Consider the following 19,987-nt stretch of genomic DNA (forward strand, 5'->3'; position numbering starts at 1 on the left):
TGTTTGTTTTATATAAGTGCATTTCACTAGGTAATTATATATTTCTTACGCTAAATATTTTGCACAATATCGAAAGTACTAAGCAAGACGTCATTATATTGATCGTAAAACGAGAAGTACTTACTTTCTAACCTTCATGGCCACTGGCCAAGTAGGACTCGGTAACTTAATATGCATGTTCTGCTACTCACCACCGTTGTTTGTGCAGCACGCAAAGATAAGCCAGGAAGATCCTACGCACCAGCCGACCTTGTCCCAGGCCGCGAAGATCGCTGCGTCCAAGGAGCTGTACTGGTAGTTGGGAGAATAGAATGCTGTGACGGAGAACAGGGCAGAGATGGCACACAGCGAGCCTATCGCCCAACCACAGAACAGCATGGTCTGAAACACAGTAAAATAGTAATGAAACTAAGAAACTGCACTGGTAGTTGGGAGAGTAGAATGCTTTGAGGCAGAAAAGTTCAAAGATGGCATTCCGTGAGCAGACATGCCAACTCCATCGATTTAAGCAGGAGACTACCGATTTTTTGTCCTTCCTCCCACTTTCCTGATCACAGAGACTTATCTCCCGATTTTGAGACCAGATTTAGTATCCCTGTATATTTTTTTGAAAATCGCAGATATTTCTCGTTCTTTAATTAGCTGGAAAGAACTAATGTTCAGTAGGCACTGGCAAGGCAGATGCAATCATTTAGTGGTATTTTTAAATATGACATAATCTCTAAGGTAATGCTTTTCAATTTATCATTTCCATCTAACAATGCCGACTGTCAGATTATTTTTAACATAGTTACAAGGACAGAAACACAGTTCAGGAAAATGCTTTCCGAAAAATAACTCTAAAAATCGTTTAACCTTAAAATCCGTTCAGCAGTGTTAATGCTTTGAGGCCTACGGTAGTTACAATGAAGATTACTGTGTTCTAAAGCTCAGAAACATGCAGTGTTTCAGTATTTATAAATAAATTAAGTTCGCCTCTGTGGTGTAGTAGTTAGTGTGATTGCTGCCATCCTCCGAAGCCCCGATTCGATTCCTTGCTCTGCCACGAAATTTGAAAAGTAATACGAGGGCTGGAACGGGGTCCACTTAGCCTCGGGAGGTCAACTGAGTAGAACGGGCTTCGATTCCCACCTCAGCCGTCTTAGAAGTGGTTTTCAGTGGTTTCCCACTTCTCCTCCAGGCAAATGCTGGGATGGTACCTAACTTAAGACCATGGTGGTTTCTTTCCGTCTTTCTTGTCTACCTTTTCCGATGTCCCCATCCCCCCACCACAATGCTCCTGTTCAGCATAGCCGGTAAGGCCAGTTGAGTGAGATACTGTTCCTCCTGCCCAGTTGTATCCCCCGAACCAAAGCCTCACGCTCCAGGACAGTACCCTTGAGGCGTTAGAGCTGGGATTCCTCAGTGAGCCTGAGGAAAAAAACCTACCCTGGATGGTAAACAGATTAAGAAAGAAAGAAAATGTAAATATTATGACCTTGATGGTACCGGTACACACATAAATGCAACTGCAATACAATCGTCTGAAGAACATTAATATATTACGGGACTTCAGAAACACAAATCATGGTTAATCTAATTCGTGCTTCCAAAGAATAAAGCATTTCGCGAGTGTAATCATTTCATGAATTTATGAGATCTAAATTAGTTTGTGTCATTTGTAGGATGCCTTTGATAACATGGGTGGTTATCTTACGAGTTAAAAAGAAATCATGCTGAAAATTGTTCAAATGTTGACAACGAACTCATAGAGATAAAATTTGAACCTCATGCTAACTGAATAAATGGTTGTTATAATTAGTACTAGGAGGGATTACACCACGCACATTCACTAAATTCTCACAAACACACATAAACATCAAACGCCAACGAACACAGACAGAAGACACAGGATTATCATTCACAGACACACCCCTCACTTCCCCCCTGTCCCCATATCCAGTAACCGAACCCGTGACTGAGACCCCATTAGCAGGCTCAGGAATGATAATTTTCTCAATCTGATATGATAATAGTGGAATTGAGGGTCATTGCCTAGTTGTTATTCGATGCGGCTGTTATAAACCATTTCCTGCGAAAATCAACTCCATGAAAGGCTTCGGCTGTTTTACCACTACCGTGCTGGGTGACGAAGCATTAGGAATACAATAAACTATACAGTTTTGTGTATAAAGTAGGCTACATTACCTTTGAGAGTTTCTGTCCAGAAGCTTGAAAACGTATCAAAATATATCCCAGTAATATTCCACAGAAGTATGGAGTCGCCCTCATATGCGTCTTGATGTAGGCTGTCACGAACGTGTAGTTGGTAGATATATCGACAATCTCTCTGCAAAGAAGCAAACGTACTCAATGAACTTAGGTGAAATTTAATTCAGATATTCCTTGTTTTTGTACCACAGAGTATAAACACGATTTCAAAGAGATCTGGTTGTTACTAAGAGGGCAGAAAACTTTCTTAAACCTTTATAGACAGACGGTCGAATAATTTCCCACCTTTGTAGGTAAATCAATTTCATCGTTTAAAGAAATTCGATCACAGATCAAGAAACAGGAAGATGGCACCGATGTCGATAACTTCAAGTACGATTCTTCGTTTGTGAAAGCTAATTTGGTGGGTATATAATATTACGTCCGCCTCTGTGGTGTAGTGGTTAGTGTGATTAGCTACCACCCCAGGAGGCCCGATTTCGATTCCCGGCTCTGCCACGAAATTTGAAAAGTGGTACGAGGGCTGGAACGGGGTCCACTCAGCCTCGGGAGGTCAACTGAGTAGAGAGTGGGTTCGATTCCCACCTCAGCCATCCTGGAAGTGGTTTTCCGTGGTTTCCCACGTCTCCTCCAGGTAAATGCCGGGATGGTACCTAACTTAAGGCCACGGCCGCTTCCTTCCCTCTTCCTTGGCTATCCCTTCCAATCTTCCCATCCAACACAAGGACCCTGTTCAGCACAGCAGGTGAGACCATCTGGGCGAGGTACTGGTTATTCTCCCCAGTTGTATCCCCTGACCCAATGTATTATGCTCCAGGACACTGCCCTTGAGGCGGTAGAGGTGGGATCCCTCGCTGAGTCCGAGGGAAAAGCCAGCCCTGGAGGGTAAGCAGATTAAGAAGAAGATACAATAATACATTTTTTGAAAAATAAGGTAAGTAAATTAAAATATACATCTGGAGTATATTGTGTACAGCTCTAACTCTACACGGATATTATATTTTACATTTTGGCCGGGCCTAGTGGCTCAGACGGTTAAGGCGTTTGCCTTTTGACCCCAACTTCGCAGGTTCGATCCTGCTTCAGTCCAGTGGTATTTGAAGGTGCTCAAATACGTCAGCCTTGTGTCGGTAGATTTACTGGCAGTTAAGATAACTCTTGCGGGACTAAATTCCAGTACCTCTGCGTCTCCGAAAACCGTAAAATGTAGTTAGTGGGACGTAAAGCCAATAACATTTTTATTATTTTACATTTTGATGTGAAATAATGGAAAAACTTAAAAAGTACATGTTGATATAAATAATGGAAAAAATGTAACTGATGTGTCCAATAAGAATTCTTTTACTTCAATTGTTCCCTCAGTGTGCCAATCATACTCTCACCAATTAATTTTCAGACTGCTGGTAATGCTTTTAATAGTTATCGCGTTATAACGGTAATTGATATCCGGCTCCATGGCTAAATGGTTAGCGTGCTGGCTTTTGGTCACAGAGGTCCCGGATTCAATTCCAGGCAGAGTCAGGAGTTTTAACTATTTTTGGTTAATTCCGCTGGCACGGGGGCCGGATGTATGTGTCATCTTCATCATCATGGCATTCTCATTACAACACGCAGGTCGCCTACGGACGTCAAATCAAAAGACCTGCACCTGGCGAGCCGAACCTGTCCCCGGACACTCCCGGCACTAACAGCCATACGCCATTTCATTTTAACGAAAACAACTGTTTAGCAAGTGTATAGTACATCATGTTACCACTTCGCTATATAAGAGGGTAACTACGAATATTTTGAATTTATCACTTTGCACAACAATCAGTTAAAATAAATGTGTACTATTTAAGCACAGTGCCAGTTTTCTTCCCTACAAAATGTTAAATCCGAAACTCTTCAGATACTCCGTACTGTTTTCAGTACTCTTTTCCTGCCGATCCAACACAGTTTGAAATAAAATTGAAATATGCATGTTATTGTGTTCACTGTTGGAAAAGCATGGATGGCTTCTAACCAATAAGAGTTTTATATTTTCTACTTCATTAAGTTATTGCTTCAATGGTATTAAAAGAGCTGATAATTATCAACTCTAGCGGTGGCATTAATGTGAATGTGAAAACGATTTCCAGTTGGTACAATAGGCTATAAATGATGATAAAACCAACTGCAGTGAGGCAAAATATCTGACCTGTACAGCTCATAATACGAAACGCAGCAAAACAAAAAACACCAATGGTGTTGCTCAATTGCTGTTCACGTTTCCCTTGTAACGAGGTATTCATTTAATCACATGGCGTATTGAATTCAGTTCAACAATAATAAAGGTGTTTTAATTTGTTCCACCTATTCAATACTTATATTTTCACTTATAGTGGTTACATAATTAGATTCTTAGTTACATGGGACATGTTTCGCCCTCAATTAAGGGCATCTTCAACCTAATCACAATCATCAAAAATACAACTAAATTAAAAGTGGAAGTTAAAAGTTTAGTCAGTTATTAAAATTCGGAACATAAAAATGTGAAAAGTGATAAAATATAAAGATGTTAATGGAAAACTGTCTTATGATTAAATTATAAACTTGTCGGAGACTAAAACTTCTTATATTAAAATTCTAATTAAAACAGTTCGTATAAAATATTAGTGGAAAATCAAAGTAGTAATAATATAAAGCCAACGACATGAGGGCGTGAACACAAGCATAAACTTGATTGTCATGAATACAATCTTTCCAAGGCCGCTGATGGAATTCGTCAGCAAGTGAGGCAGAAGCATCTGTTGAAAAATTGTAAGTGGCCGTTAGCACCGGTAGGTAATAAAATGGCTGAAACTTTGCCAGAAAACACCAGACTCAGAGCCAACAGACGGGAAGCAACCAACTCAACGGTAGATAACAAATAACAACTTCCACTTACATAAAACATTATTTCTGCATCTACTGACATTTTCTGGCAAAGTTTCAGCCATTTTATTACCTACCGGTGCTAACGGCCACTTACAATTTTTCAACAGATGCTTCTGCCTCACTTGCTGACGAATTTCATCAGCGGCCTTGGAAAGATTGTATTCATGACAATCAAGTTTATGCTTGTGTTCACGCCCTCATGTCGTTGGCTTTATATTATTACCACTTTGATTTTCCACTAATATTTTATATGAACTGTTTTAATTAGAATTTTAATAGAAGAAGTTTTAGTCTCCGACAAGATTATAATTTAATCATAAGACAGTTTTCCATTAACATCTTTATATTTTATCACTTTTCACATTTTTATGTTCCGAATTTTAATAACTGACTAAACTTTTAACTTCCACTTTTAATTTAGCTGTATGTTTGATGATTGTGGTTAGGCTGAAGATACCCTTAATTGAGGGCGAAACATGTCCCATGTAACTAAGAATCTAATTATGTAACCACTATAAGTGAAAATATAAGTATTGAATAGGTGGAACAAATTAAAACACCTTTATTATTGTTGAACTGTTAAACTTTCAATACGGACCTAAAATGAGGTTTATAACATGTATTGAATTCAGTGTTATGTTGTTTTCTGTGATTATGGTTCTCTCACCAGAGAAGAAGTTGTTTATCACGGAACATTATTTCCAGACATACGGAGTGGGGAGTGAGAGATGGCCGAGTTTGCTTCATGTTAAAGAACAGTACGAGGAGCAATTTAATAAGGAGGCACCAAATAACAGAACAATGTTAGTTGTCGTTGACAAGTTCTCTCGTACATCTGTCTTATGTCAACGGAAAAGGACAACAGGGCGCCCTAGAGCCGCCACCACAAACCAGAATATTGAACGACCTCTCCGACAGCGGGTACAGTCCCCAATGGGTAGTCATGGAAATATTGGGCACTTATTTCGTCGAGGATGCTGCATAGAATCCAAAAACAGTTGACCGGGTAGTCTACAGAGGCCTCAATATTACCCCCATTTGCACCGTTCTTGTCGCACCAGAAACGTACCCCTCCAGCGACAATGGACACAGCAAGATGGAGCTACAGACCAGAGCGCGGGTGAATCACTTACCCTTCTGCAACGACACCTTGGAGATCGTCTAATTCCTTGTGGAACTCCATTCCCATATCCTTCCTGATCCGAAGATCTCATGACCGTAGATGCCTACATCAGTTTTCAAGACGGATGATCCACCTACAAATATTCCCGAATTACGCGAGAAGAAACGTCATTCTTTGAGTCCTTACAGCAACTAACATGTCCAATAATTTTCAGAAAATGTACAAGGTGTTGCACGTGTGGTACACATTTTGATGACATTGTGCACCAACGCAATTAAACCATATCAGTGTCGTTTGTTTTGCCGCATTGTCGTAGTTTTGGACAGAGGTTGTGCACTATGATGGAACAGTTTGACGTATCCGAAAGTGGAGAAATAATTTTGAGGTATATTAACGGTATCAAAATAATATATTGTGTGAAGACGTATGACCCAGAGACCCGAGGATAAAAACAAATACTACTTGATCTAAGGGAAACTAAAATATTGAATGATATGATATATTGTTAGGAAAGATCACAATATGAAGATAAAGTTGGAATTCAAGAGGACAAACTGGGGCAAATATTCATTTATAGGAAGGGAAGTTAGGGATTGGAATAACTTACCAAGGGAGATGTTCAATAAATTTCCAATTTCTTTGAAATCATTTAGGAAAAGGCTAGGAAAACAACAGATAGGGAATCTGCCACCTGGGCGACTGCCCTAAATGCAGATCAGCATTGATTGATTGAATATGCATCAACAATGTGTGCGTGTGTGAGTGTGAGTGTCTGTCTTGTAGACGTAGACCTAGTTGATAGCTGTGTAATATGTGTATTTGTTTTTGTGTGTTTCTTTTTTTTTGAGCAAAACTATTTCAAATTTGTTAATGTACAGTATAATATTTTAATTATTTTATGCATGTGGGAGTGTTAGTAGAATGTAACTCTGCTAGATAGTAGGTTAATATATCTGCAGATGTGTTGTAAATGTGATTAAGGGAAGACGGCCAGGAACTCTAACCTCGCAACTCGAAAGAAGACAAATAAATAAATAAATAAATAAATAAATAAATAAATAAATAAATAAATAAATAAATAAACCAATATCGATCATTGTGGTTAAGGTCTAAGAAATATTAACAAATTGTCATTAAGCACAAAATTGAAGTAGTTATTATTTAAAAAATTCTTAGCATGTTGAAATTTTAAATTTTTTAATTGAAATAATTGAGAGAATGGAAAAGTAAGGAAAAACACAGATTCTTGTCAGCAGACCTAAATTTGATAGATTTATAACAGATTCAATTTGGTACAAGGTCCTAATGATAATGATCTTACCTTGAATAAAACATCAGCAAAGGATCAAGTGACTGCACGTAGGTGACAACAAATGGTATTACTATAGAGGAGATCATCAGTACCATCAAGAGTGCCTGGCCAACGAACGGTCGGCGATGGAGTGGAATGATGATCAGAGGAGCCAGCAGGAAAAGGTGTGTGTCCACGGCGATGTACCATGACTGGAACATGCACTGCAACAGGAAAAAGTGATCTTATGATAAGTTTGTGTCATTATGTACTAAGACACAATTTGTAAACATCGTCTAACCATGGATACCTTTAACTCATTTGTAGTGACCTCCACGATTAGTGTAAGATTCTAATTTCAAAACCAGGCAACTATTTCAATAACACATAATTCAAAAAAAATCTATAGGACAGGCGTGTTCAACAGTTTGTAAAACAAAAGGATAAGCCATACCATCTCCGTATAGGGCATGAAGGCCCTTGGAGGAGTGGCAGATAAAGGCTTCTACAGCACCATCCGTAACTGGCACTGAGTGATAAGCTCTATCGCCCGGCCGCCTTCGCTTGCACTAACTGAAGATATGAAATCTGTAGATTACATCTTGCCAAAGTACATTACAAAATCGATCAGTCCGTTGATTCTGTGGGCTGTGACACCTAACATAATGCTACTAATGTGGCTGAAGCATACCACAGTATACTGGACGATGAATTTTACACCCCCCATTTTCCCAATTTCGCTGTAATAGACGTTTTTAATATAAGACCATCCCGTTATTATACTCATACACTAATTCACGAACTATGGCCAGGTTGCCGATCTACAAAGTGTAGAACAGAAAGGAAGAAGGGGGGACTTTATCATACAGTGATATAGAAATGGAGAGCTGACACTTATTCAGTACCTTCTAAGCATCGGAATCCGAGCTTTGGCTAGTATACATAGGAAGAGGAGGGGGAATGTCACTTCCGTTAAAATTAAGATAATGGTAAAAATGGAACTGCATAGGTGAAACAAGTTCTCATCACACTAGATTAACCACATTTCAAAATGTATGGTGGTATTTTTCATTTGTCACACAGTTCTTGAATAAATTAGTTTTGAAATTGAAATTAGCTCTCCTGAAATATGTTATATTTCCCCTTTCCTTCCTGTTGTCTTCACATATTTACTATTGCTGTGTTGCAAAATATATCTGTGTGTCCATTTGACATAGAAATTGAAATTGTGCCTAACTGATTCATAATGTGCCGAAATAATTGGCACCCAATATTGCATAGTTTAATGAAACTTGTCTTCGGAAAATGCGTGAAATTAAGTATAGCATTTTATAGGTAGCAGTTAGCCTACATTTTACATTGGTCACTTTATGACATTTGCACAAAAATCAAGTAAAATATTAAACAATATCGGGAAAGGGGAAAACGTACTCACCACGCTCTCTGTCTTCACGTAGTTATTGATGTAGAGAACGTTCGTCCACCAAGATTCCAGACACCGCTCCCGCTCAAGGCCTACTCTAGCTTCCCAAAAAGGGCCTGAATCTAGCTTGTAGAACACTGAGGCGTAGAATGCTATAACTACAATGTATGCAGGAGATAATCTGTGAATACATAATAAATAAATAATTAATTAATTATCAACAATAATTCCATCTCAGTGTGGTGTTAAATGAAATAAGGAAACAGTTCCAATGACTATGGTTTCTAAAGTCACATCTCCAAATTCGTCAGCTTTTCCCCCTTTTCAACAATAGCAAAGCAAAGTCATCTCCGTACAGGCCATGTAGGCCCTTGGAGGGGTGGAAGGTAGAGGCTTCCCCTATTCGTAACCTCGGCACTTGATGGGGTAGAGTGGTTAGCTCTATGCTCGGCCGCCTTTGCTCCCAGGAATTAACCTGGTACTCACTTTTGGTGTAGGCTGAGTGAACCTCAGGGCCATATGCACCTCCGGAAGTGGAAATCTCGTTTCTTAAATTTTACGACTTCCTCAGCTTTGAAATTACCATGTTCTTCTCCTAGTCCTTTGCATGAGACATAACAAAGACCATTAAATAAATAAATAAACGCAGTTTCGCTGATTCACCTGAACACTTCACTTTACCTTACTATCTTACTGAAACGCCCTGTTATTTACAGTAGCTTACAGTAAAGTAGTATCATGAAACAAAATTCACTGAACAATCACTTTATTAAGGACAGTTGGGGCGTGACAGTCCGTGACCAAAGAGACAATACTACGTGGTCACGAGCGGCTCACAGATAAGTTGCTGACCTCTTCTTTGCACGTCAGACGATAATATTCGGGAGTGAGGTGTAAACGTGGTGACTTAAACTTTAATGGCTGTAACCGCGGTTAGATAATTGGGACCCGAATGTGTGGTGCCAGCATCTCGACAGTAGCCGCTTCTTATTGGCTGTTCCCGAGCTTCGGTATTGAGGGTATACCAAGGGAGGATATGGCATACAACGGGCAGGAAATCAAACTACGGCTGGCCATGAGTTACTAATCAGCGAAGCATGTGTCGGGTTGTTAACTGATATCGCACTAACGACGCTCAACAGTGGACCACAAGTACAACAGTGGACAGGTACGTCCGGTTTCAACAGCTGACATGCTATGTACCTTGCGTGGACACGGGTTCTGGAGCCCCAATTGACCTCACGTTACCGCAAACAACATCTCGCGTGGGCCAAAGACAGGCGTAAGTGGACCTTGGACGCATGGAAAAGGGTTGTCTGGAGTGATGAGTTCCGTTCCCTATCACATCGTGCTGATAGCCGAGTCCACATCTGATGTAAACAGAATTCTCCCCCGACTGTAGTGTGAGAGCATTCTCCTGGCATGCCCTGGGGCCAGTGGTCATCGTACCATACATCTTGAGTGAAGACTACAGAAAACTGTTAGTCAATAATCTGGACTCGTATCTCCAGGCAGTCTCTCCCGACAACAATACCATCTTCCAACAGAACAATGAACCTTGTCACCCGGCTCAGGTCACTACAGATTGTTTGGAGGAACATGAAAATGAATTCTCCACTCTGCCCTTGTCCCCAAATTCCCTGTGTTATAACCTCGTTGAACATATCAGGGATATGATGGAACCCACTCTGAGGGCCGCTCCTACACCTCCACAAAATGTGCGTCAACTCCACGAGATGCTGCAGCAGGCAGGATGTAACATGGACGATGTGCGTCACCTTGTGGAATCTGTCCCCGACGTTTGTAATCCGTGTCGTCAGCGAACGGGGACCATCCTGTAAATAGCCTGTTCCTAATAAAGTGATCGTTCACAGTTATTGAGTATTAAAACGTTTTATTTTAATTATTCGATCTTTTGTTCTGGAACTGGATCATCTGCAATTAAACTGATATCATATATTTATTGTTCATACGAAACTGCCTGTAATGAGGACAATGATTACTCCTCCTACCACAAATTTCCTTCCTCTCAACGATAGGTATTCTCTTTTCATTTTCGAAGCAACACTCGTCTTATTTGGAAATTGAAGACTCATAACTCTTAAAAGGTTAACTAAAGTACCATTATTTTGACTCCAACTGTCACCTGGAAGTAATGTCTTCATTGTGCCGTTTAATGACTTGTGCAACGTGATACTTGAAATTGTACAAGTTCTCACAAATTAGTAGTGATGGTGATTTTTGTTTTAGGGGAAGTATAAATAGACAATCCTAACGCTAAAGAGAATTTAAAAGAAATGAAAATTTCCACTCTTCTAGGTACGAATGTGAAAGAAAGGTAAAGGCCACGAAGGGTGTGAAAAAGAGAGACTACCTAAACATCGCAATATTAATACAATAGGAACCAAAGGAGAACAAGAGTTAACTATGGGAGATCGGATAGGTAAGGTAGAATTATAAGTGGAAGCAATGCCAGATTCACATACCAATTCTAACCCATGCTTAATACACAAGAAACTCTGGAAGTAATTTATCATAAGAAAAGACGTCCGACAGCGTACTGGCCTTCGGTTCAGAGGGTCCCGGGTTCGATTCCCGACTGAGTCGGGGATTTTAACTTTCATTGGTTAATTCCAATGGCCCGGAGGCTGGGTGTTTGTGCTGTCCCCAACATCTCTGCAACTCCCACACCTCATATAACATTATCCTCCACCACAATAACACGCAGTTACCTACACATGGCAGATGCCGCCCACCCTCATCGAAGGGTCTGCCTTACAAGGGCTGCACTCGGCTAGAAATAGCCACACGAAAAAACACCAAGTCCGGCCCCGTGGTGTAGGGGGCAACGCGTCCGCCTGTCACCCGGCGGCCTCGGGTTCGATTCCCGGCCGGGTCAGGGGCTTTTAATTGTAATGATTAATATCCCTAGCCTGAGGACTCGGTGTTTGTGATGTCCTTAATCTCCCTTTCCTCACAACAACATTCCACACTACCGCCATTCCAATTACACGCAGGTTCATACAATATGGTGCCAGTAGGGGTAAAAGATCCACATGGGTCGACGCCCCGAACAAATAACATTAAAAAAAGTAAAGACAAAGAAAATAATACACAAAGCACGTGATGAAATAGTATACATTGAGATATCGAGCGTTTTCACTGATCATGTATTTCTCTGTTGAACCCTTCATGTCGTCCCTTATCAATCAATCATCAACGATCTGCATTTAGGGCTGTCACCCAGATGACAGATTCCCTACCAATTGTTCACCTAGCCTTTCCTCAACTGTTTCCAAAGAACTTGGAAATTTATTATATTACAGAATAGCACCTCACCATTAATAGAACAACTAATCTTCTTCCACGACCACACACTCTTTATCTTTCTAACAATCACTATCTTAGTAGCTTATATTATAAGAAGTAAATTCACACACCGTTACATTCTCGAAGGCCTTTTCCTTGATAAATTATTCAAACCCTTTACTCTCCATACTTTTCCAAGGTAGGTTTATATTCAAAAGGTTTAGTCAAAAAGACAATCTTTATCTCCATAATATGCAGAGGAATACACATACTGTACTGAAGGTACGGAGGATTACTTACCTTATAAAACGAAATATGTAAAGAACAGGCACATTGATGGACTTCCGTTTGTCAAGCTCTTTGAAGAGATGATAGCAGAAAAGAAATCCACTTACTAGGAGAAACGTGTCGACAAATAATTGATTGTTGAAAAGAAGACTATTTTCGAATTTCATCTGGGCCTGAAAATCAAATAAAATATGCAAACATTAATATTCCTGCAACCTTACATCAAGAAAGCCTAGAAGGACATTCATTGGCCACGACAAAATGTAATGACAAAGAATAACACGAAAAACTATATTCTGGGATTCGGGTAGGTGAATGTGTAGTTAGCCGGTTTTAGTGGGTTATTTTAATAATGGAAATAGAGCTTCTAAGTTAACCTATGTTTAATTTTCATCAAATACTACTCTTTATGTTCACTCTTCTTTGTCCTACGTATACTTTTACATTAGAAATATTAAGTGTTTCTTTAAAATGGACATATTTCTCTTATTCTCCGAATAATTACCATAAAGTTCAACACACTCCTATAACAGAGCGCTTACATATCTACTAGTGACGGTGTTGTTGGTTAGGTACAGTCACTTCATCTGTGTTGAAAGTTGCAGGATCTAATCCCAGGAGTGCTTAAATGCAAGATCCGTGTTAACAGATTACTGACAAGTTCAAGAAACCCTTTTGAGGGCGAAATTCTTGCATTACGGAGTTTATCGACGGGTATTAAGCATTTAGCATTATTGGGTGAACTCGACGTCGTGACACTGGTTACTTCGCGATACATTTTTTTGTATTTTCTTCTCTGTCACGGAAAAGGCAATGCGGATTCATTTCAAAACATGATCAAGAGAAGGTAGTGATATATTGGTTCTTCTAGCAACAAAACCATCCACTTTGATTCAGTGTGTCGAGGTGAGGGATGTTTTAGTTTTGGTGGACACTTTTTGTGTGAATTTATTTTTCCATTGTGGATGACTATTGATGTATGCAATATACACCAGAAGAAAATTAAAAATAGCCCACAGGTAGGTAATAATTATGGCTCCATTGCTAAATGTCGAATTAAAGAAGGGCTTTCCACCAATTACAACAGGAAAATAATTGGTCCAGAGGGTCCCGAGTTCGATTCCCGGTCGGGCCGGGGATTTTAACCTTCATCGGTTAATTCTGATAGCTCGAGGGATGGGTATGTGCGACGTATTCCTCATTAGAATTCATCATATACGGCGTCAACTCGAAAGACCTGCACCAGGCCTCTTCGGAGACAGGTGGTGGTGGTGATTATTGTTTTAAGAGGAAGTACAACTAGGCAACCATCCTCTATATAACACTAATCAGAGGGAAAAATTGAAGGGATCCGATACTTCGAAAAATGAAGATATCGGCCAAAGGAAGACAAGGGCCACGAAGGGCGTGAAAATGAAAGACTCCCTAGCCCTCGCAAACCTAATAGCGTCGGGGTCGGAAAAGAACAAGAGTTGACCAAGAGAGGTCAGACAGGATAGGTGAAAGTGAGGAGCCTGGCACAAGTAAGTGGAAGCAATGCCAAGACACAGATAAGGGCCCCGTGGTCGCCAATCCACACTCCAAAGTTCAGAACCCCTGGGGCCCCTTTTAGTCGCCTCTTAAGACAGGCAGGGGATACCGTTGGTGTTATTCTACCGCCCCACCCACAGGGGGACTTCGGAGACAAGCCATTATTAACCGATAACCTTAAAATTATCATACAAACACCTTCAAATGTTACAACCCTTATAAACTCAACTAACCTATGTGTGTTAAGGTTTACATATCTGGTCCCGTATAGTGAAAAAGTAAAATACTGTAATTATTAGTAGCGATGTTATTTTATAACGCATGATATTTAATGCTGTTACAGTTGGAGTGCAATCAAATTTAGCATATAGAGCTTCCTGGTGCATCTGTAGAAAGTTAGCTAGTTAATTTTACTTCTGTATGAATTGTGGGCTTACGTACTTTTATACTGCAGCCACCTTTCATTTATTATTATATTTGATGCAAAACCATTTCGTTTTAAAAATAGAATTCAGTAAACCCTAGACCATACAATGCTGCCAATATTTGAAAATACTTTCTTGTAAAGTTTTTCAGTTGGATTCTTCTTTAATTTCATTATTAGAAGTTTAACAACTCTGGATGTAAGAAAATATTCGACTTTTTTAACCTACTAGGTCTTGGTCAGTACTAGTACATATTGAAGATATGTTAGGTATACAGTAGACCAAGAATGGCCAACTGGACACCAGTGGGTTCCGAACCCACAACCGCCCGATTTCACGTCGGTTGTTCTATCAAATTGAGTATACTCGAAATAAATTTTCAGCGTATTAACTCGTGAAAATTCAATATTCGTTGACTTGGCCCGCAACGGGCTACTTGAACGCACTCTACAATGTGATGGGAGCAGGGTTGCAGTGGACGGAAGTAGGTTTCAGATCCACTCGTGGAATAACAAATTAAAGATAAACTGGTTACTTAGAAGGGCTTTTCACCAATTAAAACAGGAAAATAATTGCATTAAATTAGTTTTAAGTATTTAAATGTCTCAATATACCAATGCATATATTTTTAAAATGCAAATTTAGAAGGGTAAGAGAGCTGTATATCACAGCTATAACAAAACATTAGAATTATTTTGCTGTGTTACCGTAACTCAAGGCCTGATCAGTTATTTAAAATAGCTTTGTCAGTTGCAGTTGGTTTCTCTATCTATACAAATAAAGTTGTAGGCGACCCGCTATCTATAATTTCGTTTATTTTGCAAATTTTTCAGATATTTATCCGTCTTAAGCTCAAGACCGTATCAGTGGTTTGTAGCTTTCGTATCTGTTTGTCCTTCTGTTGCACCATCACAGCGAAACGGCTTCATAGATCTCGATCAAAATTCATAGTTAGAGTATACATATCCAGGAGCAGATATAGATATGCGTATGATTTAAAAATCACAGAATAGACTGGGGGTTTATAGGAAGAATAGAACTGGCTTTTAATTTCCTCTTATACTGTTGATTTTCTGTAAAATTCGTAGACTAAAATATATGTGCAACGTACCTTCATTTTAAACAATTTTTGTTATGTACATACGAGGTAATTTCGCTTACTCTTCAAATGAAGGAGAAAATTACTATTTTCAGCGGGTTTCAAGCTCTTCATTGAGTGACCAACAAATAACCTACCGGTTATCATGGCAACGTCTCCGGTTGCCTACAAGAAGGGAAGTAAGGTAATGCCGTTTTAGTTGTCAATCCTGTAAACTCGTAGTTGTTCGTCAGGTAGAAGGCAAGAGAGACGCCAAGCTGCCATTCTGATATGTATTTCTCTCTTTATAATGAAAACTCACCTTCTATATTGTGAATGGCATTAGGCAAGTGAGGCTGCTGTTATAGTATAAATTTCAGAACTCGATGGTGAACAGCAGTAGAAACCGTGGCCTGCCATTATCATCAAAACTTCCCAACGCGCACCGTACCGTACATCAGAAGCAACGTATGCGGTCGTTCCCGTATTTTTTCTCGGATAACGCTAAGAGAAATGCAGTTTAATGTAATCTTTCTCACTGCATGTACAGTAATTTACGTAGAAATCCGTATACAATAAAGAATACCGTAGCGAAGCACGGGTACATTTGCCAGTCAATTACAATTGTTTTTTCTGTGTTATGCTTTAGTCTACTGTACACCCAGTCGTAAAATGAATGTACAATTCTATTACACTTCGTTCATTCTTATTTTACTGTTAACTCTACACGAATATGATTTTTAGTTTCACGTTAATCTTATACATTTTCTTGAATGAACTCGTATTTTCTGTCTTTCATCAGAACAGTATAAAAAGCTCATTAAAAATGTATAAACGCTAAAAATTCTAAATTTAAGAAATCAAGGCGCAAAAATATTAACAACCCTACATATAATCTTTCCTGTAGTTCTTGAATAGTTGTAGGTTTACCAGCAAAAGAATGGAACAAAAAAGTGACGATGTTAATTATTTTCGTGTTCTTGTGGTGGTGACTATTGTTTTAGGAAGTACAATTAGGACTCCATACTCAATATAACACTAATCAGAGAGAAAAAACGAAAGGGATCCGACACATTCGAAAATGAAGGTATCGGCCAAAGAAAGACAAGGGCCACGAAGGGTGTGAAAATGAAAGACTCCATAGGCCTTGGGAACCTAATAACGTCGGGGTCGGAAATGACCAAGAGTTGACCAATGTAGATCAGATAGGATAGATGAAAGGAACCTGGCACAAGTAAGTGGAAACAATGCCAGGATACAAAAGGGCCCCGTGGTTGCCAACCCACGCTCCCAAGAGCACCTGAGGCTTTCATGTTCTTGTATAACAATAAGATTAACAGGTTCTTACCGAAAGGAATGGATTAATATACGGCTACTGACTGATTACTGTAATTAAACATAATAAACCAGAACTCAAGCCTGTACATATTATGTTAAAATTAGGTTAAACTGAACATATATATTATGATTGCTTCTGATATAAGGTGAGAAGGGAATATTTTATGTAGCTATTTAAGGAAGTATTTGGGGTGGTGGTAAAGAAGTATGGGACTGGAAATATATTATTCCATTAAAAATTACTCACATATGCTCAACACCACATTTTAAATATTTTCAGGTCCCGAAATGTAGGATTTTTTATGATTACATGGGTAATATTGGTAATAATTACTCATAATGAAGTAGGAGGATGTATTTATCATAGCCATCTTTGTTTCCAGAGGTATTATAGGATAGACTGGTCACTTTGACTTCAGAGCAAAGCATGGAACTTACAGTAGATGAGGAAAGCATGGAAGTTTCAACGCAAATGATGGAAGTTACAAGTTTTGTTAATGTTAATGATATAAGACAATATATTTTCATGGGTTATAGTATGGTGTTGAGAAGAGCAATGATTTGGGGACAAGCAAAGGCGGTCTGGAGGCATAAGCTCCCAGGTTAGAGCCGTGAAGTGGCCTTAGGCCTCTAGATTCCACTGCAAACGCCATTGTCTGGACTGGTTACGGTAGGACCTGGACTAGATCATTGGTCTGGACTGGTTAGGGTAGGGCCTGGACTAGACCATTGGTCTGAACTGGTTTGGATAGGGGCTGGACAAGAGCATTGGTCCGGATAGATCAGTCATATGGGGACAAGCACAGGGGATACGGGGGCGTAAGCCCCCAGTTTAAAGCTGCGAAGCGGCCTCAGGTTTCTAGTTTCGACTGCTTGTCCCCATAACACTGATCTATTCAGACCTATGCCCTTGTCCAGCTCCTACCCTAACCAGTACAGCCCCTATCCTAACCAGTCCAGACCAATGGTCTAGTCCAGCCCCTACCCTAACCAGTCCAGACCAATGGCCTAATCCAGCCCGTACCCTAACCAGTCCAGACCAATGGTGTTTGCAGTGGAATTTAGAGACCTAAGGCCGCCTCTCGGCTCTAACCTGGAGGCTTACGTCCCAGGACCCCCTTTGCTTGTCTCCATATGACTGGTCTATCCAGACCAATGCTCTTGTCCATTCCCTATCCTAACCAGACCAGACGAATGGTCTAGTCCAGGCCCTACCCTAACCAATCCAGAACAATGGTGTTTGCAGTGGAATCTAGAGGCCTAAGACCGCTTCGCGACACTAACATGGGGGCTTACGTCCCAAGACCCTCTTTGCTTGTCCCCATATGACTGATCTATCCAGACCAATGCTCTTCTCCAGCCCCTATGTTAACTAGACCAGACCAATTATCTAGTCTAGCCCGTACCCTAACCAGTCCAGAGCAATGGTGTTTGCAGTGGAATCTAGAGGCCTTAGGCCGCTTCGCAGCTCTAAGCTGGGGGCTTACGTCCCAAGACCCCCTTTGCTTGTCCCCATATGACTCGTCTATCCAGACCAATGCTCCTGTCCAGCCCCTATCCTAACCAGATCAGACCAATGGTCTAGTCCAGGCCCTACCCTAACCAGTCCAGACCAATGGTCTAGTCCAACCCCTACCCTAACTAGTCCAGACCAATGGTGTTTGTAGTGGAATCTAGAGGCCTAAGGCCGCTTTGCGGCTCTAACCTGGCGGCTTACGTCCCAAGACCCCCTTTGCTTGTCCCCACATAACTGGTATATCCAGACCAATGCTCTTGTCCAGCCCCTATCCTGACCAGACCAATGGTCTAGTCCAGGCCCTACCCTAACCAGACCAGACCAATGGTCTAGGCAAGGCCCTATCCTAACCAGTCCAGACCAATTTTGTTTGCAGCGGAATCTAGAGGCCTAAGGCCGCTTTGCGGCTCCAACCTTTGCTTGTCCCTAAATCATTGCTCTTCTCAACAACATACCATAACCTATGGAAATATATTGTCTTGTACAAAATAACATAAAGCTCTTAGGCTTTTTCAATCGTGAAATAACCAGCGTTTCGTCCCAGTGTAGCAGTAGGCTCATCAGTTGGATTGCTACACCTTTCTAAGACGCTGGCGCTAGTGCGCCGTTGAGACACCACTGCAAGTCTCTTATGTAGGACAATACAGTGACGGTGCACTAGGGGAAGCATGTGCCTCCACTTGTATAAATGCCTGCTTTTGGCCTCTATATCAAAAATAATGTTCCTAGAAGAAAACCATAATTTAATTTCATCGACTGTAAATGTTAAGGCATTTTTTCATATGGAGGCACATGCTTCCCCTAGTGCACCGTCATTGCATTGTCTTACATAAGAGGCTTGCAGTGGTGTCTCAAGGGCGCAGTAGCCGCCAGCGTCTTGGGAAGGTGTAGCAATCCAACTGATGAGCTCACTGCTACACTGGGGCGAAACACTGGTTATTTCACGATTGTAAAAGCCTAAAGAGCTTAATGTTTCAAAATTTGTAATCGATGAAATTAAATCATGGTTTCCTTCCAGGAACCCTATTTTTGTAACATAAACAAAATTTGTAACTTCCATGATTTTCACTGTAACTTTCATGCTTTCCTCATCTACTCGGAACTTGAAAATATTCAAAATGGAGTGTTGAACACATGTGTAATTTTCAATGCTATATTATTATTTCCAGTCTCCTACTCCTTTACCGGAGCCGTATTTGCACTATATGGGACATGCTTCTGGATTCTCTGGTCGATGAAAGCCTCGATATGGCCTGTATATCACGAAGGAAGTGCTATGAATAACTGGAAATAATATAACGGTTCAGTTTCTGGAAGCTTGCTCTGCCGGGATTGTTTCTAAGGAAACGTACAAAGTTATTATTGCCACAGAAACATATTAATGTATCAGGAAATCGCAGCCGGTAATACATGCGATGCATATTAATCACTGTTCATTGAGCGTGATGCACCATCTATAGGATTGAGGTAGTAACACAACTACATTATCTGTTATCCTTAAAGGAATATGTGTCCAGAATAGAATGCGAGAGCAAGAGTTTCACAGCCCAATTCAAT

At 40.3% G+C, this 19,987-nt stretch overlaps 1 protein-coding gene across 1 annotated transcript in view; it reads right to left on the bottom strand.

Moving 5' to 3' along the window:
- Nucleotides 1-19,987, bottom strand: part of LOC136866117 (nose resistant to fluoxetine protein 6) — a 180,377-nt gene that overhangs the window by 26,718 nt on the left and 133,672 nt on the right. Inside the window, exons 6-10 of the mRNA XM_067142798.2 lie at nucleotides 12,556-12,716; nucleotides 8,959-9,127; nucleotides 7,554-7,747; nucleotides 2,188-2,329; nucleotides 192-381 (exon numbers count right to left, since the gene is read on the bottom strand). Coding sequence (XP_066998899.2) covers nucleotides 192-381; nucleotides 2,188-2,329; nucleotides 7,554-7,747; nucleotides 8,959-9,127; nucleotides 12,556-12,716 — 856 coding nt within the window. The remainder of the gene's footprint in view (nucleotides 1-191; nucleotides 382-2,187; nucleotides 2,330-7,553; nucleotides 7,748-8,958; nucleotides 9,128-12,555; nucleotides 12,717-19,987) is intronic.

The sequence above is a fragment of the Anabrus simplex genome, chromosome 3, assembly GCF_040414725.1.
Source record: "Anabrus simplex isolate iqAnaSimp1 chromosome 3, ASM4041472v1, whole genome shotgun sequence".
In the NCBI taxonomy this organism is placed as follows: domain Eukaryota; kingdom Metazoa; phylum Arthropoda; class Insecta; order Orthoptera; family Tettigoniidae; genus Anabrus; species Anabrus simplex.